The 20,017-nt window shown below is 37.3% G+C and overlaps 1 protein-coding gene across 1 annotated transcript in view; it reads right to left on the bottom strand.

The window, feature by feature from the left end:
• Positions 1-1,895: 1,895 nt before the first annotated feature.
• TBX22 (T-box transcription factor 22) overlaps positions 1,896-20,017 on the bottom strand; it is a 25,168-nt gene continuing 7,046 nt past the window's right edge. Inside the window, exon 8 of the mRNA XM_045164346.1 lies at positions 1,896-1,957. Within this exon, the coding sequence (XP_045020281.1) occupies positions 1,896-1,957 (62 nt within the window). The remainder of the gene's footprint in view (positions 1,958-20,017) is intronic.

Here is a 20,017-nt window from a genome sequence, read left to right as displayed (position 1 = left end):
ATCTCTAGTCTTTCCCATTCTGTTGTTTTCCTCTATTTCTTTGCATTGATCGCTGAGGATGTCTTTCTTATCTCTTCTTGCTATTCTTTGGAATTCTGCATTCAGATGCTTATATCTTTCCTTTTCTCCTTTGCTTCTCACTTTTCTTCTTTTCACAGCTGTTTGTAAGGCCTCCCCCAACTGTCATTTTCCTTTTTTGCATTTCTTTGCCATTGGGATGGTCTTGATCCCTGTCCATGTAAAATGTCATGAACCTCAATCCATAGTACATCAGGCACTCTATCTATCAGATCTAGTCCCTTAAAAACATTTCTCCCTTCCACTGTATAATCATAAGGGATTTGATTTAGGTCATACCTGAATGGTCTAGTGGTTTTCCCTACTTTCTTCAATTTAAGTCTGAATTTGGCAATAAGGAGTTCATGATCTGAGCCACAGTCAGCTCCTGGTCTTTTTGTTGTTATTGTTGTTGACTGTATAGAGCTTCTCCACCTTTGGTTTCAAGGAATGTAATCAATCTGATTTTGGTGTTGACCATCTGGTGATGTCCGTGTGTAGAATCTTCTCTTGTGTTGTTGGAAGAGGGTGTTTGCTATGATCAGTGCATTTTCTTTGCAAAACTCTATTAGTCTTTTCTCTGCTTCATTCCGTACTCCAAGGCCAAATATGCCTGTTACTCCAGGTGTTTCTTGACTTCCTACTTTTGCATTCCAGTCGCCTATAATGAAAAGGACATCTTTTTTGGGTGTTAGTTCTAAAAGGTCTTGGAGGTCTTCATAGAACTGTTCAAATTCAGCTTCTTCAGCATTACTGGTTGCGTCATTGACTTGGATTACTGTGATATTGAATGGTTTGCCTTGGAAACGAACAGAGATCATTCTGTCGTTTTTGAGATTGCATCCAAGTACTGCATTTCGAACTCTTTTGTTGACCGTGATGGCTACTCCATTTCTTCTGAGGGATTCATGCCCGCAGTAATAGATATAATGGTCATCTGAGTTAAATTCACCCATTCCAGTCCATTTTAGTTCCCTGATTCCTAGAATGTTGATATTCCCTCTTGCTATCTCTTGTTTGACCACTTCCAATTTGCCTTGATTTATGGACCTGACATTCCAGGTTCCTATGCAATATTACTCTTTACACCATCAGACTTTGCTTCTCTCACCAGTCACATCCACAACTGGGTATCATTTTTGCTCTAGCTCCATCCCTTCCTTCTTTCTGGAGTTATTTCTCCACTGATCTCCAGTAGCATATTGGGCACCTACTGACCTGGAGAGTTCCTCTTTCAGTATCCTATCATTTTGCCTTTTCATACTGTTTATGGGGTTCTCAAGGCAAGAATACTGAAGTGGTTTGCCATTCCCTTCTCATGTGGACCACATTCTGTCAGACCTCTCCACCATTACCCACCCCTCTTACGTGACCGCACTGGCATGGCTTAGTTTCACTGAGTTAGACAAGGCTGTGGTCCTAGTGTGATTAGATTGACTAGTTTTCTGTGAGTATGGTTTCAGTGTGTCTGCCTTCTGATGCCACTTGCAAGACCTACTGTCTTACTTGGGTTTCTCTTACCTTGGGCGAGGGATATCTCTTCACAGCTGCTCCAGCAAAGCGCAGCTGCTGCTTCTTACATTGGACGAGGGGTATCTCCTCACCACTGCCCCTTCTGACCTTGAATGTGGAATAGCTCCTCTAGGCCCTCCTGTGCCCATGCAGCCACTGCTCCTTGGAGGTGGGGTTGTGCCTCCCGGCTGCTGCCCTTGGCCTTGGACATGGGGTAGCTCCTCTCGGCTGCTGCCCTTGACCTCCGATGTGGGGTAACTCCTCTTGCCCGCCTCCCCTCGGGCATGGGGTCCTCCCGGCTTCTGCCCCTGACCTCGGACGTGGGGTTACTCCTCTCGGCCACAGTCACAGCCGCCCGCACTAAATGTGTAGGTCACAGCTGCCTGGGCTATAAAACACTGATGAAAGAAATCAAAGATACACTCTCCAATTAGTTTTGACAATGAATCAAAAGAATGTCTGGAGGTTGTAAAGACCTCACCAGACCTACTCCCATAATTTACATTTTAAGATAACAGGATTAACTGGAAGATTTTTTCCAGAGACTGTCTTCAAGCAGGATACATTATTGTTATATAATCCTAAGGAAGGTAGGGGGGAGTTTGCCTTTTCTTCCTCCTTGAGAATTCCACACCCCTCTCTCCTTGGGGACCCCTGGACTTCTTATCAATCTGCCTAGGAATTGACTCTCTCATTTGGATGAGGCATCATGAACTGGGTGCTGCCAGTAGTTGTGTCTTAATAGAGGTTGATGCCTTTGTGGGAGTTCTCACTAACTGATACTCCTTAGAGTCAGGGGTTTTCTAGCAGCCTAGGACCTTGGAGTCAACATTACCACTCCAAAGGCACAGGGCCTGATCTCTGGCCAGCAACCGAAGATTCCATAGGTGTTTTTTTATGGTGTTAAATGGGGTTAAAAAAAAAAAAAACACACTTAAAAACAAGAAACAAAAGATGTACCCAAGACAAATTGCAAATACAAAATCAGACAAATAATAGCAAAAATAATAAAATATGCACACATACATATACACCCATAAACAAAACTAAAACAGTCAAAAATAAAATAAAATAGGTTGCTGCAGCTGCAAAGGAAATCAAATATGATATCAACTGGTTAAAAACATAACTAAATAAAGCACAAACTGGAACATAAATCCAAAGCAAGGTACCAATGGAGAATAAAACACAAATACAAAACAACCTAATAAACAAGGTGAGAAAAAGAAAGAAAGGTAAGAAAAGAAAGAATAGAAAGGCAAAGTTAAATAGAGGGAGATAAAGAAGATTTACATATATTAAATAATAGCTACAATAGGAAAAGTACATTAGGAAAAGCAAATGAAAGGATAAGTGTAGAAAAATAACAATAAATTTTAAAAAATTTAAAAAAGGAAAACCCCCACAGAGCTGTAAAAGGCCAGTGTAGAGTCAGGAATATATAAAATAAATTAAAAGTGTGATTAAAAAAGATTCTTTAATGTTTAAATAGATTTAATAGTGCTACTAAAATCAACAACTACAACAACAAAGGGAAACAAATGAAAAAATCCAGAAACAACTACAGAACAAGTCAAAATATAAGAATAATGAATGTTTTTCTTGAATGTCAGCTGTCAGCATTGTTTCCCTTGCTGTGAGTCACAGTCTACTTCATCTCCCTAGGTTGCTCTCCAATACTGGTCTGGTCTCTGGACTTCCTGTGGGGGCAGCTCAGATGCTAATCTCATCCTACTCTTATGTTTTCTTGTCTCCAATGTCCACAGCTGTCAGAACTAGTGCATTTTCTTTTGTGGGAAGTCTTATTGTCCTTTTATATATTCCACAGACACAGAAACTGCCTAGTTTATCATGTGGATTTAATCTGCAGCTTGTACAGTTTGTGGGGAAGTTTTGTGTCCTCTTCTTTAGCTGTACCACCTCTGGGTTTCAGTTATGGTTTTATCTCCATCTCTGCATGTGACTCATCCACAGGGTTTTGCTCCTGGGGCTGCCCTGGAGGAATGTGGGTCTGACTCAGTGAGGACAAGTTGTGAAGGTGATGTAACTGATTGGGTCACGGGAACCCTGGCAGCACCAGGTACTCAGGGGAGCCACACACTAAGGCAGCAGGTAATGTGATGCTCTTAAGTTTTTTCTAGACTTTGGCAGTTCTGTCCCGGTGGGGGATGTGTCAAGGTGGTGTAGTTGTTTGGATTATGGAGACCCGGGAAGTGCTGGCTACCCAGGGATGTTGGCAACTATTGTCGCAGGAGATACAGTGCTATTTAGACCTTTTTCTAGCCTATGGCAGCTCTGCCCCATTGAGGACTGAGCATGAAGGTGATGCAACTGCCTGGGTCATGGGGACCCTGGTAGCACCAAGTGTGCAGGGACACTGACTCTCTCAGCCACAGGAGCTATGGCCCTATCAGAGTATTTCTAGATTGTGGCAGCTGGCAATGAGAGGGCCTCTTTGGCTGGTCGTTTTTTGTTGCTCAGCCTATTCAAGCACATAAATGGCCACCCTGTCTGAGGCCCTTCTCCCTTTTCTGTGCAACAGGTGCTGAAAAAGCCAGCCTCTCTGGAATCTTTATTGTTCAGCTGCTGGTACTGGTGTGTGGGGAGAGAGAGGCTACAGTTATGTCACTATCCCCTATGCATGACTCAGCAGTATCACCTTGCTTTCATGGAATCCAGGTTCCTCCAAAGGCATTTCCCACCACCATCTCTTCCCTCACAAGACCTTGCCCTGGGATTGTTCTCCAGTTCATATGCTCTAGCTCCCAGCAAGTGTGCTTTCCAGGGGACTTGCACCCCTGCCAGGGGTACGAATGGCAGCAGCAAGGATTGTCTGTGTGATTCTTATTCCATTTAGAGTACCACAGATTAGCTTCTTCACTCACAGACTCAAATGTTTCTCCTCTGTCCCAAACAGTTGCTCCAATGTGGGGATCAGAGGCCTGCTTCAGTTCCCTCACCCACCAAGGGCAGGTGCAGTACTGCTGACTCTCCTCTTTTTCCCCTTACTCCCCCCATCCTACTGAATTTTGTGTGATTCCATATATATATTTCCAGTTGTCAGGTACTCCTGCCTGGTCTCAGCTGGTGTTCTGCAAGATCCTCTGTGTCTGGAAGTATATTCTTCATGTATCTGTGGAAAGAGATGTACTCCACATCCAGCTACTCCTCCACCATCGTTTTCTCCTAAATCATAAGAAGATTTTTTTTTACCTACCTCCTAGAGTAATGAAAATAAAACAAGAGTATACATATGGGATCTAACTAAACTTAAAACCTTTTGCAGAGCAAAGGAAACCATAAACAAAATGAAAAGACAACCCTTAGATTCAGAGAAAATATTTGCAAATCAAACAACCAACAAGCAATTAATCTTCAAAATATATAAAAACTCATCCTGCTCAATATCAAAATAATAAACAACCAAATAAAAAATAAGCAAAATATTTAAATTGATATTTCTTTAAACAAGACATACACATGACTAAAAAGTACATGAAAAGATTCTCAACATCACTAATAATTAGAAAAATGCAAATCAAAACAGCAAATGAGGCACTACCTCACACAACTCAGAATGGCCATTGTAAAAAAAAAAAAAAAAAAAAAAAAAAACTACAATAAATGTTGGAGAGGGTGTGTAGAAAAGGTAACCCTCCTACACAGTTGGGAATTTAAAATGGTACAGCCCCTGTGGAGAACAGTATGGAAATTTCTTCAAAAACTAAAAATAGAGATACTATTTGATCCAGCAATCCCACTCCTGGGCATACGTCTGGAGAAACCATAATTCAAAAAGATACACATACCTGAATGTTCATTGTAATGTTATTTACAATAGCCAGGACAAGGAGGCAACGTTAATGTTCATCAACAGAGGAACAGCTAAAAGAAGATGTGGAACATATATACAGAATATTGCTCAGTCATAAAAAATGAATGAAACTATGCCATTTGAAGCAACATAGGTGGACCTAGTGATTGCCCTACTGAGTGAAGTAAGTCAGAGAAAGACAAATTTCATATGATTTGGCCTATATGTGGCATCTAAAAAAACAAAGAGTACAAATGAACTCATCTAGAAAACAAATAGAGTTACAGATCTGGAAAATAAACTTATGGTTACCACAGGGTAAGGAAGAGAGAAAGATAAATTGGAAGATTGTGATTGACATATATACACTACCATATATAACAGATAACTAGTTAGGACCTACTGGATAGCAAACAGAGCTCTACTCAATACTATTTAATGGTCTATATGGGAAAAGAATCTAAAAAAGTGGATATATGAATCAGTATATATATATATATATATATATATATACTGATTCATATATATATATATGAATTTATATATATATTTGAGCTGTACAGCAAATTGAATCGTATATATATATATATACTGATTCATATATATATATACGATTCCATTTGCTGTACAGCTCAAACTGACACAACATTGTAAATCTAATATACTTCAATATTTAAAAAAAATCAAAACGGACTAAAGACTTAAATATAAGTCTGGATACTATAAAACTCTTGAGGTATTGGGTTTGCCATACATCAGGCAGATTCATGTTGATGTATGGCAAAACCAATACAATATTGAAAAGTAATTAGCCTCCAATTAAAATAAATACATTTATATTAAAAAAAACTTGAAGTAAACATTGGCAGGACGCTCTTTGACATAAAGTACAATATTTTTTCAATCTGTCTCCTAGAGTAAGGGAAATAAAAACAAAAATTAACAAATGACATCTGATTAAAACCAAAGCTTTTGCATAACAAAGGAAATTATAACGCAAAACGAAAAACAACCCATAGAATGGAAGAATATATTTGTGAAAAAGGAGACCGACAAGGCTTTAATCTCCAAAATTTACATACAGATCATGCCCATCAATATAAAAATATATATAAATAAACAACTCAATGAAAACACAGGCCAAAAAAAAAAAAAAAAAAGCAGAAGACCTAAATAGATATTATTCTAAAGAAGACATACAGATGGCTGAGGCAGATGAGAAAAGTGTTCAACATTGCTAATTATTAGAGAAATGCATAATAGTTTAATCTTTTAATAGCCAAAAAATGAATTCTTCTCATTTATCCATCCATAGGTCAATAGTTAAATGAACTGTGGTATGTCCACATCATGGAATACAATTCAATGAAAGCATACCCTCCCACCAATGTTTTAGTTGTCTTAATCTGATAATGACTTATCTTAGAATCATTATGATTATGGTACTTTATTATACTACATCTCATTTTAATTTAATGTTAAGGAAATGCAGTCTTTAAATTGTAACTCCCCCAACATCTTTATCCAGATGCCTATAACACTTCTGTCTTTTTCTAAAATTTTTATTTATTTAATTGGAGGCTAATTACTTTACAATATTGCAGTGGTTTTGCCATACATTGACATGAATCAGCCAAGGGTGAACATGTGTTCCCCATCCTAAACCCCTCTCCCACCTCCCTCCCCATACCATCCTTCTGGGTCATCCGAGTGCACTAGCCCTGAGCACCCTGTCTCATGCATCAAACCTAGACTGGTGATCTGTTTCAAATATGATAATATACATGTTTCAATGCTATTCTCTCTAATCATCCCACCCTAGCATTCTCCCACAGAGTCCAAAAGTCTTTTCTATACATCTGTGTCTCCTCTGCTGTCTCGCATACAGAGTTATCATTACCATCTTTCTAAATTCCATATATATGTGTTAGTATATTGTGTTGGTGTTTTTCTTTCTGGCTTACTTCACTCTATATAATAGGCTCCAGTTTCATCCACCTCGTTAGAACTGATTCAAATTTATTCTTTTTAATGGCTGAATAATATACCATTGTGTATATGTCCCACAGCTTTCTTATTCATTTATCCGTTGATGGACATCTAGGTTGCTTCCATGTCTTGGCTATTATAAACATTGGGGTACAGGTGTCTCTTTCAATTCTGGTTTCCTCCATGTGTATGCGCAGCAGTGGGATTGCTGGGTCATATGGCAGTTCTATTTCCAGTTTTCTTTTGTTTTGTTTTGTTTTGTTTTTTAAGAATCTCCACACTGTTCTCCATAGTGGCTGTACTAGATTGCATTCCCACCAACAGTGTAAGAGGGTTCCGATTTTTTCCAACCCTCTCCAGCATTTATTGTTTGTAGACTTTTGGATAGCAGCCATTCTGATTGGCATGAAATGGTACCTCATTGTGGTTTTGATTTGCATTTCTCTGATAATGAGTGATGTTGAACATATTTTCATGTGTTTGTTAGCCATCTGTATGTCTTCTTTGGACAAATGTCTGTTTAGTTATTTGGCCCATTTTTTGATTGGGTCATTTATTTTTCTGGAATTGAGCTGCAGGAGTTGCTTATATATTTTTGATATTAATTCATTGTCAGTTGCTTCCTTTGCTATAATTTTATTCCATTCTGAAGGCTGTCTTTTCACCTTGCTTATAGATTCCTTCGTGGTGCAAAAACTTTAAAGTTTAACTAGGTCCTTTTTGTTTATTTTGCTTTTATTTCCATTACTCTGGGAGGTGGGTCATAGAGGATCCTGCTGTGATTTATGTCGGAGAGTGTTTTGCCTATGTTTTCCATTAGGAGTTTTATAGTTTCTGGTCTTACATTTACATCTTTAATCCATTTTGAGTTTATTTTTGTGTATGGTGTTAGAAAGTGTTCCAGTTTCATTCTTTTACAAGTAGTTGACAACTTTTCCCAGCACCACTTGTTAAAGAGATTGTCTTTTCTCCATTGTATATTTTTGCCTCCTTTGTCAAAAATAAGGTGTCCATAGGTGTGTGGATTTATCTCTGGGATTGCTATTTTGCTCTATTGATCGATATTTCTGTCTTTGGGCCAGTACCATACAGTCTTGATGACTGTAGCTTTGTGTTATAGCCTGAAGTCAGTCAGGTGGGTTACTCCAGTTCCATTCTTCTTTCTCAAGACTGCTTTGGCTATTCTAGGATTTTTGTATTTCCATACAAATTGTGAAATTATTTTTTGTAGTTCTGTGAAAAATATCATTGGTAGCTTGATAGGGATTGCTTTGAATCTATAGATTGCTTTGGGTAGTATACTCATTTTCACTGTATTGCTTCTTCCCATCCATGAACATGGTATATTTCTCCATCTATTTGTATCCTCTTTGATTTCTTTCATCAGTGCTTCATAGTTTTTTATACAATGGTCTTTAGTTTCTTTAGGTAGATATATTTCTAAGTAATTTATTCTTTTCATTGCAATGATGAATGGAATTGTTTCCTTAATTTCTCTTTCTGTTTTCTCATTATTAGTGTATAGGAATGCAAGGGGTTTCTGTGGGTTAATTTTAAATCCTGCAACTTTACTATATTCATTGTTTAGCTCTAAAATTTTCTGGTGGCGTTTTTAGGGTTTTCTTTGTAGAGGATCATGTCATCTGCAAACAGTGAGACTTTTACTTCTTCTTTTCCAACCTGGATTCCTTTTATTTTTCTGCTCTGATTGCTGTGGCCAAAACTTACAAAACTATATTGAATAATAGTGGTGAGCTTGGGCACCCTTGTCTTGTTTCTGACTTTAGGGGGAATGCTTTCAATTTGTCACCATTGAGGATAATGTTTGCTGTGGGTTTGTCATATATGGCTTTTTATTATGTTGAGGTATGTTCCCTCTGTGGCAGCTTTCTGAAGGTTTTTTTTTTTATCATAAATGGATGTTGAATTTTGTCAAAGTCTTTCTCTGCATCTATTGAGATAATCATATGGTTTTTATTTTTCAATTTGTTAATGTGGTGTATCACATTGGCTGATTTGAAAATATTGAAGAATCCTTGCACCCCTGGGATAAAGCCCAGTTGGTCATGATGTATGATCTTTTTAATGTGTTGTTGGATTCTGATTGTTAGAACTTTGTTAAGGATTTTTGCATCTATGTTCATCAGTGATATTGGCCTGTAGTTTTCCTTTTGTGTGACATCTTTGTCAGGTTTTGGTATTAGGGTGATGGTGGCCTCATAGAATGAGTTTGGAAGTTTACCTTCCTCTGCAATTTTCCGGAAGAGTTTGAGTAGAATAGATGTTAGATCTTCTCTAAATTTTTGATAGAATTCAGCTGTGAAGATGTCTTTTGTTGCTGGAAGATTTCTGATTACAGTTTCAATTTCCATGCTTGTGATGGGTCTGTTGAGATTTTCTATTTCTTCCTGGTTCAGTTTTGGAAAGTTATACTTTTCTAAGAATTTATCCATTTCTGCTACGTTGTCCATTTTATTGACATATAGTTGCTGATAGTAGTCTCTTACAATCCTTTGTATTTCTGTGTTGTCTGTTGTGATCTCTCCATTTTTATTTCTAATTTTGTTGATTTGATTTTTCTCCCTTGTTTCTTGATGAGTCTGACTAATGGTTTGTCAATATTATTTATCTTCAGAAAGAACCAGCTTTTAGCTTTGTTGATTTTTGCTATGGTCTCTTTTGTTTCTTTTGCATTTATTTCTTCCCTAATTTTTAAGATTTCTTTCCTTCTACTAACCCAGAGGTTCCTCATTTCTTCCTTTTCTAGTTGCTTTAGGTGTAGAGTTAGGTTATGTATTTGAGTTTTTTCTTCTTTCTTGAGATAAACCAGTATTGCTATGGACCCTCCCCTTAGCACTGCTTTTACAGTGTTCCATAGGTTTTTGTTTGTTGTGTTTTCATTTTCATTCGTTTCTATGCATATTTTGATTTCTTTTTTGATTTCTTCTGTGATTTGTTGGTTATTCAGCAGCGTGTTGTTCAGCCTCCATAGATTGGAAGTTTTAATGGTTTTTCTCCTGTAATTGGCATCTAAACTTACTGCATTGTGGTCAGAAAAGATGCTTGGAATGATTTCATTTTTTTTTTTTTAATTTACCAAGGCTAGATTTATGGCCCAGGATGTGATCTATCCTGGAGAAGGTTCCATGTGGACTTGAGAAAAAGGTGAAATTCATTGTTTTGTGGTGACATGTCCTATAGATATCAATTAGGTCTAACTTGTCTATTGTATCATTTAAAGTTTGTGTTTCCTTGTTGATTTTCTGTTTAGTTGATCTATCCATAGATGTGAGTGGGGTATTAAAGTTTCCCACTATTATTGTGTTATTGTTAATGTCCTCTTTCATACTTGTTATCATTTGCCTTACATATTGCAGTGTTCCTATGTTGGGTGCATATATATTTATAATTGTTATATCTTCTTCTTGGATTGATCTTTTGATCATTATGTAGTGTCCTTCTTTGTCTCTTTTCACAGCCTTTATTTCAAAGTCTGTTTTATCTGATATGAGTATTGCTACTCCTGCTTTCTTTTGGTCTCCATTTGTGTGAAATAACTTTTTCCAACCCTTCTCTTTCAGTCCGTATGTGTCCCTTCTTTTGAGTTGGGTCTGTTGTAGACAGCATATATAGGGGTCTTTTTTTTTTTTTTTTTTATCCATTCAGCTAGTCTTTGTCTTTTGGTTGGGGCATTCAACTCATTTATGTTTAAGGTAAGTATTGATAAGTATGATCCCATTGCCATTTACTTTGTTGTTTTGGGTTCTAGTTTATACACCGTTTTTGTGTTTCCTGTCTAGAGAAGATCCTTTAGCATTTGTTGGAGAGCTGGTTTGGTGGTGCTGAATTCTCTCAGCTTTTGCTTGTCTGTAAAGCTTTTGATTTCTCCTTCATATTTGAATGAGATCCTTTCTGGGTACAGTAATCTGAGTTGTAGGTTTTTCTCTTTCTTCCCTTTATGTATGTTCTGCAATTTCCTTCTGGCCTGAAGAGTTTCTATTAAAGGATCAGCTGTTATCTTTCTGGGAATCCCATTGTGTGTTATTTGTTGTTTTCCCCTTGCTGCTTTTAATATTTGTTCTTTGTGTTTGATCTTTGTTAATTTGATTAATATGTGTCTTGGGGTGTTTTGCCTTGGACTTATCCTGTTTGGGAATCTCTGAGTTTCTTGGACTTGGGTGACTATTTCCTTCCCTGTTTTAGGGATGTTTTCAACTATTATCTCCTCAAGTATTTTCTCATGGTCTTTCTGCTTGCTTTCTTCTTCTGGGACTCCTATGATTCGAATGTTAGGATGTTTAACATTGTCCCAGAAGTCTCTGAGGTGTCCTCATTTCTTTTAATTCTTTTTTTTTTCTTTTTTTTTTCCTCTCTGCTTCATTTATTTCTACCATTCTATCTTCTACCTCTCTTATCCTATCTTCTGCCTCTGTTATTCTACTCTTGGTTCCCTCCAGAGTGTTTTTGATCTAATTTATTGCATTATTCATTACATATTGACTATTTTTTATTTCTTCTAGGTCCTTGTTAAACATTTATTGCATCTTCTCAATCCTTATCTCCAGGCTGTTTATCTGTAACTCCATTTTGTTTTCAAAATTTAGGAATACTTTTACAATCATTGTTCTGAATTATTTTTCAGATAGATTTCCTATCTCATCCTCTTTTGTTTGGTTTGGTGGGCATTTTCATTTTCCTTTACCTGCTGAGTATTTCTCTGCCTTTTCATCTTGTTTAGATTGCTGTGTTTGGGGTTGCCTTTCTTTATTCTGACAGTTTGTGGTTCCTCTTTATTGTGGAGCTTCCTCCCTGTGGACAGGGTTGGATGTGTGGCTTGTCAAGGTTTCCTAGTTAGGCAAGGTTTTGTCAGTGTCCTGGTGTGTGGAGCTGGATTTCTTCTATCTGGAGTGCAATGAAGTGTACAGTAGTGAGTTTTGAGATGTCTGTGGTTTGGGGGTCACTTTGGGCAGCCTGTATATTGAAGCTCAGGGCTGTGTTCCTGTGTTTCTGGACATTTTGTGTGGTATGTCGTGCTCTGGAAATTGTTGGCTCTTGGATGGTGCTTGATTTCAGTGTAGGCATGGAGACTTGGATGAGCTCTTATCAATTAATGTTTCCTGGAGTCAGGAGTTCTTTGGTGTTCTCAGGTTTTGTACTTAAGCCTCCTGCCTCTGGTTTTCAGTTTTATTCTTACAGTAGCCTCAAGAATTCTCCATCTATACAGCACTGTTGATAAAACATCTAGATTAAAGATGAAAAGTTTCTCCACAGTGAGGGACACCCAGAGACATTCACAGAATTACATGGAGAAGAGAAGAGGGATAAGGGAGATAGAGGTTATCAGGAGGAGAAGAGGGAGAATCAAAAGAGGATAGAGCAAGCTAGCCAGTAAACAATCCTCTATGTGCTCTCCACTGTCTGGACCCATCACAGATGTTCACAGAGTTACACAGAGAAGAGAAGAGGGAGGATGGAGACAGAGGTGACCAGGTGCAGAAAATGGCAGAATCAAAAGGAGAGAGGTGGGTCTAGGCAGTAATCAGTTCCCTATGTGTTCTCCACAGCCTGGAACACACAAAGAGATTCACAGAGTTGGGTAGAGAAGAGAAGGGGGAGGGAGGAGATAGAGGCAACCTGGTGGGGGAAAAGGAGGGTCAAAAGTGGTAGAGAGCAATGAAGCCAGTACTCACACTCCCAAGTAAAAAGAATACTGAAGATTGGATTCTTAAAGGTACAAAATTGATAACGAATACCAACAAGCAAAGATTAAAAATCTAAAGTAGAGGTTAGACTCTCAAAATTAAAATATTAAAAAAAAAACAAAGTCAGAAAAATTATAAAATATGTATATATGTATATGAAGTTTGATTTAAAAATAGGGTCTTTTTTTTTTTGCAAGGTTATAGTAGGTTACAAAAATGAAAATTAAAGGAATAATAAAGGACTTAAAATTTTTAAAAGTTTTAAAAAATGATAATAGTAAAAATGTATCTAGGAATTTCTCTGGACCTGTTGTGGACAGTTTCGGGCCAGTTCAGTTTCAGATAGTTCCTTGATCCAGCTTATACTTCTCAATATCTATAGGCCCCTTCCAATGTAGTCAGTGCTAACTACAGGGTTTTAATCTGTTGCATCTACTTCCAAAGTGGTTCCCTCTGTTTATTTTAGATTCTGTTTGCTGGTCTCTTCAGTGTCTAATTTCTACCGTGACACAAAGGAGCGAAGGTGGTCACTTATTTAGAACCACTTGTTCAGTTGTGCTTTGGGGAGGGAGGAACACTGCAAACAAATATCATTGGCATGTGTGGGGAGTGCTCGCAGTGTCTTGGCTGCACTGGGTTTGCCCCAGCTCACAACATGTGTGCTTTCATGGTCTACACTTCTTAGGCTCTAGGATGCTCTGCTGGGGAACTGAGGTGGGCCCTGGGTTGAGTGCACTTCCCCAGTCTAAGCTGCTCAGATTCAGGTTCTCAGGTACTCCACAAAGGCAGAGACTCGGTTGGGCCTGCATTTTGTGCCCTTCCCAGGTCCAAGCAGCTCAGGCGACCAGGTGCTTGATGAGCACAGTCTCCCCAGGTGGGGAGTGAGTCTTATCAACTCCCCAGTCCCAGCCCCTCAGTGTCCTGGGTGTGCAGCAGGTACATCTTCTCAGGTGCTGTGTGTCTCTTCTGGGGAGCTGATCTCTGGCTGTGACCCTCCCAGCAGATGTCAACTGTTCAGAATAAGAAGTCTTGGTTAGCAACGGAGCCTGCTTGAAGTTTGGTAGAGGATGCCTCTGGGGGTTGGGGGTGGGTGGGGGCGAGATTGCCCCTTTCTGGCTCTGGCTTCTCCCTGCCTGCCTGCCTCTGGTGGAGGATGGGCTGGTGTGCAGCTGGCTAGCTGTCCTCTGGTGTTCCCTCAGTCCTTTGTTCTGTAGCAGACCTGGCATTGCATTAGGTTAGGGCTTTTCTTGGGATAGTTCTCTCTCTGTCTCTCTCTCTCTCTCTCTCTCTCTCTCTCTTTTTTTTCTCTCTCTCTCTCTCTGGCTATCTCACGTTAGTTCCCTCAGATTGCCCTCAGGGCATTCAGGCCTGGTCCTTACCCTAAGCAATGCAGCCTGAGCCTTCCTGTTCAGCCCTGATTGCTGCTGGTGGATTTGAGCACTGGGAGTTGCCGTTAGGCACATAATCTGTGGGGTTTATTTATTTATTTTTAATTTTTCCTCCCAGTTATGTTGTCCTCTGAGATTCCAAAACTCCCCACAGACCCACCACTGAGAGGGTTTCCTGGTGTTTGGAAACTTCTCCTCTTTTAAGACTCCCTTTTTGGGATGGATCTCCATCCCTACCTCTTTTGTCTCTCTTTTTATCTTTTATATTTTGTCCTACCTCCTTTCAAAGACAATGGGCTGCCTTTCTGGTTACCTGATGTCTTCTGCCAGCATTCAGAAGTTGTTTTGTGGAATTTGTTCAGTGTTCAAATGTTCTTTTGATGAATTTGTGGGGGGAGAAAGTGGTCTCCCCATCCTATTCATCTGCCATTTTAGGACCATCCCCACTTCTGTCTTTTTAAAATAATTGGTCCTGTGTAAATCAGGATTACATTTCTTATCATTTTAATTTGGCTTAATATATCCTTAGTCATCAAAATACTTATGGCTTTGGACCCTTAATTGGTAAATATTCATGGTATATGAATAAGCATTATCAATATTGTATGACCATAGCCATACAAAAATATTGTATGCTCAGTTGTGTGTAGACATACATGACTAGAACTCAAACTATACACTACTTGTGATTATGAAAAATTTTGCATTTTCTTGTGCTTTTTATATTTTTAATTTTTATTTATTTGGTTTTGCTGGGTCTTTTTTGGTGCATGTGGACTTTAGTTGTGAGCGAGGGTTACTCTTTGTTGTAGTGCACAGGCTTTTCATTGCAGTGGTTTCTCTTGTTGCAGAGCACAGGCTCTAGGCACATGGGCTTCAGTAGTTGCAACATGAAGGCTTAGTAGCTGTGGTATGTGGGCTCTAGGGTGTGTGGGCTTTGTTAGCTGCGGCTCACAGTCTCTAGAGCACAAGTCAGTAGTTGCAGTAGTTGTAGCGATCAGGTTTAGTTGCTCCGTGGCATGTGGAATCTTCTCAGACCCAGAATCAAATCTGTGTTCCCTGAATCGGCGGGCAGATTCTTATCTACTGTACCATCATGGAAGTCCTCTTGTGCTTTTTAATTTGCAATAATATACATATAAACTTTTAAAACTTAGAAATATTATTTTAAAAGTACCATTCCTCCCCTCAAGTGTTTCCCAGGCTTCCTAGGTGCTGCCCAGGTTTCCCAGGTGCTTCTCAGGCTTCCCAGGTGGCACTAGTGGTAAAGAACTCACTTGCCAATGCAGGAGACTTAAGAGATGCAGATTCTATTCCTGGGTTGAGCTGATACCCTGGAGGAGAGCATGGCAGCCCACTCCAGTATTCATGCCTGGAGAATCCCATGGACAGAGGAGCCTGGTGGGCTATAGTCCATAGGGTTGCAAAAAGTCAGACATAACTGAAGCAACTTAGGACACACGCATGCTTTCCTCCCTCCACTTGAGTCAAGTAGGAGAAATATGCATGTGAACAACTAAAGTAAAATATAGTATAATATGTGTGTGTAAGTTTCACATCTTTGTTATTATCAGCTATAGAGCCCTCACGCACTAGAGAGCTCTGAATCTTAACTAGCCAAGAGCTCATGTCAACTGCCCTAATTCAACTCACCCAAGGGACTGCTGAAATTGGCAACAACAATTGAGAGTAAATGTTGGGTCAGTTTATCTTAATCCCTTATGTGTGGTACTATGGCTTGCAGAGCCTTTATGAAATGGAACACCCTATCTCCGTCCCAGCTTCATGAATGTTACAACTACAGAAAAGAATCATGTTGATAGTTAACAAAGTCATGGTATATTTGCTAAATAGTTCTTTCTTCTTGGCATCAGAGTTTGATGATGATCCAATCTGAGTTTTGAAAACAGAATTATTAATATAGTATTTAAACATGAAGTATTTGACCTGTACATGAATTCCTGTAAAGAATGCCAGATAAATATCTGTGCAAGTACAGTAGTGAGTAATTTTGCCAGTTTAACTGGAGTCTTAACTAAGAAAATATGCCTCTTTCAAGGGGTAATATTTGTTGGTGCTTCTATGAAAAAGTTTTTCCTAAAATTTACGAATTTCAATAAAGCAAAAATCCAGCATGATTATACATTAGAATAATAGATAAGAGGTCACAAGATCTTCAGGTCATAAAAGGAATATGAAAGTTCAATTTTAGGCAAGATTAAATAAAGGCAAAATACTAAACCATTGACATGTTCCAAAAATTAACATAAAAATGGGAAACTGAATTATGTGTTTAACAAAAATATCTTTACATTAATATTATCTAATAGAAACACGTTATTTTATTCCCTTCATATTCTAGTAAAATTCTGAATTAACTTTTATATCTACAATGTTACATTATAATTTGTCATGTGTGTGTGTGATCTTCAATTCAAAATAATAAATCTTTCATCTTTAACAATAACAAATTAATGATCATTTGATAAAAGAGTTTAATGATGCAACTTGTACTATAACTTAAAGGTTTTCCATTATGTTTAATTTCAAATTTTATAACTCTTTTAGGTACTTTGAAAAAATAAATCCAGTATATATGTGTACATTTCAACTAAGTAGAAATATCCCATCACTATTCTTTGAACATCTGCTCACTATAATGCATGTTTACATATTAATTTGCAGTACAAATTTGTAAACATGAACATATGAAACTTTGAAAGGAAATGACACTAGTCTTTTTCCTCTCAATATTTTATTGAAACAGCATGTCAAAAGTTGGGCAGCATCATACATGTAAATAGTTTTAATACTGGATATGTTTCAAGCATTCTGTATATTTATTTGCTCTATGTTGACATTCAAACCATGTTTATTTGCACAATTTTAATACAAATTATCATTTAATTGCAGACCAAACCTAAGAAGATTAAATGCATATTAAAGCACCTATATCAAAGCAACAGTCACTGATGCCTAAGCTATGCATTTGGTTTGTTTTAAATTGTTCCAATAAACATGTTAAATTCCAGTGAAATTGACTAGTAAACTGCTGCTATATGCCAGGATACTATTGTTATTTTGGCTAAATAAAGATTTTTCAGCACAAATGCAACATATCTCTAAATTAGAGTAAAAACATTGTACTTCCATAAAATGTTTTTACTGCAATTCAATTCACCCTGTCAATTCACAAAATGCAGTACATGCAATTTCTAAGTATATTTAAATCTGTCTTTCCATATAAGAATACATAATTAATAGTATAAGAATGCAATGATTAGATGTCTTGTAGCATCCTTTCTTTGAGAAGAGGAGGGAGAAAAAGCAACATTGTATAAATTATTTTAAAACAAAATGAAACTAAAACCCCACTGGTTATATGAATTACAGTGTGACATCTGGAACTTAGCAAATTGCATCTTCAAATAAGGAGAAGATTTGTTACTGAGATTTAAAACAGTGATAACTGTATATTACCCTACTGTAAACATGGGCATATAATACTATTGTTTCAAAGCATTTGAAACAATTAGATTTGTCATCACAATGTTTGTAGATTTTTGTAAAATATATTTAAAATATTTGTACAAATTTATTTCAATCATATTCTGGCTTACCATTGCATCAGTAACAGTTAAAAGATACATATTATCAGCTTTATGTGCACCGTGATTTTCTTTAAGGTGCATACTATAAATGATTAGGATAATGAAAGGGAACTATTCCATAATATCCAATAAAGATGCTTGTCTTTATTCATCGTTGGTTGGCACTTTTTCAAGTTGTCAGCACTTAGAACTGTGATAATCCAAAGACAGATTCACTGATTCATCACTTGCTAATTCTAATTTTTCAGTTTTTGTGTGCCATAGACTCACTTCAACCTCACAAAGAAGAAGTTGTGTCTACTACTAGACTGCCTAATAGCAGTGAAATATCATGAACATCTAAATTCATAGCTTGAAGAAAATACAACCATGTCTATAATATAGCAAATAGGAGTAATGATATTGATGTTTGAAAACTCTAATATTATATTATCTAATATTATGTATTAGACTTTAAAATACAATGTCAAGGGCAAACTTGCTCTATTTAATGAAAAAAAAGTTTTGACGCTGTTTGTTACCTAAAAATATACTCTGGTGATTAAAATGTAATGAATATAGGATTTATCCACTTAGACATGTGTTCTGCAAACAGGCTCAAATTTGAACTCAAGCCCTTGATTTCAATTTGACTGACTGTTCCACAAAGTAGAAATACTTCCTGACACCGGGTCTTAGCTTGACTAAGCTAAGTTGCAAAGATAAAGCGACATTCACTTATTTCCTGATTCAATGTACAAATCTTATAGAGTAGATGAAAGTTTATTTTCTCTAGATTTATTTGGGTCATATAATCAGATTTTTATCTAGATAACAGAATTAAACTGCTTCTGATAACTAAATTAAAATGCTTTTTCTTTAATGGGATGAAGTAGATGTATGCATGCATGCTAAGTCACTTCAGTAGTGTCTGATTCCTTGCAACCCTATGGACTGTAGCACGCCAGGGTACTCTGCCCATGGGATTCTCCAGGCAAGAATCCTGGAGTTGATTGCCATGCCCTCCTCCAGGGGATCTTTCCAACCCAGGGGTCTAACTTGTATCTCCTGTGGTTTCTGCATTGCAGGCGAATTCTTTACCACTGAGCCACAAGGGAAGCCTAGATGTATATATATGGTCAAACAAAATGGAAATAGCAGTTTTAATTATTAGACTTGGGAGTCTATTATGTATCATTTGGTCACTTTCATTTGATACTTCATACTTTGTCTAACTTGAGTGACTTTTGATTTTTGTAGGTTTTAAAAGCAAACCTAATATTCAGTTGACACAGCTGAAATTAATATAATTTCATAGCATTCTGTTTTTCACTCCATAACCATTAGCCTCAACTTACCAAGTTACTCAAGTTTTGCAACATCCTATTTGGTAATAAGAATTTATTTAATATAACATAGTAAGGGTACTAAATATGAATTGTACATGAATTAGAAATGATAGCAATTTCCCACAGATGAGAAAATTGTTCAGAAAATAGAGGACTGCTTACTGAACTTCTTAAGGTCTCTTCCAAGTCTAATTTTCTATAAAGGTTTTCCCTTGGTTTCTTATTCAATTAAAAGTATTGAATGACAATTTGTGAATATTATATAAAAACAGCTTAAAATAGGGTTCTAGCCTTTAAATGTTTTCCCCTTAATATAAATCACCTTTCCCAATATAGTTTGTATTAGCAATTGTATATGGATTATACACAGAAAAATTATCTGAAATATAAAGTATGGTGTATATGTACTTGAGAAGCTACAAAATCAATGCCTTTTCTTAAATAACCATTAAAAAGTAACCCAGAATTGAGCTGCAGGAGTTGCTTGTATATTTTTGAGATTAGTTGTTTGTCAGTTGCTTCATTTGCTATTATTTTCTCCCATTCTGAAGGCTGTCTTTTCACCTTGCTTAGAGTTTCTTTTGTTGTGCAGAAGCTTTTAATTTTAATTATCCCA

This window comes from Bubalus bubalis, chromosome X (assembly GCF_019923935.1).
Source record: "Bubalus bubalis isolate 160015118507 breed Murrah chromosome X, NDDB_SH_1, whole genome shotgun sequence".
NCBI lineage: Eukaryota > Metazoa > Chordata > Mammalia > Artiodactyla > Bovidae > Bubalus > Bubalus bubalis.
Note: the sequence above shows the minus strand (reverse complement) of the source record. Positions and strands in the feature narration are given on the sequence as shown.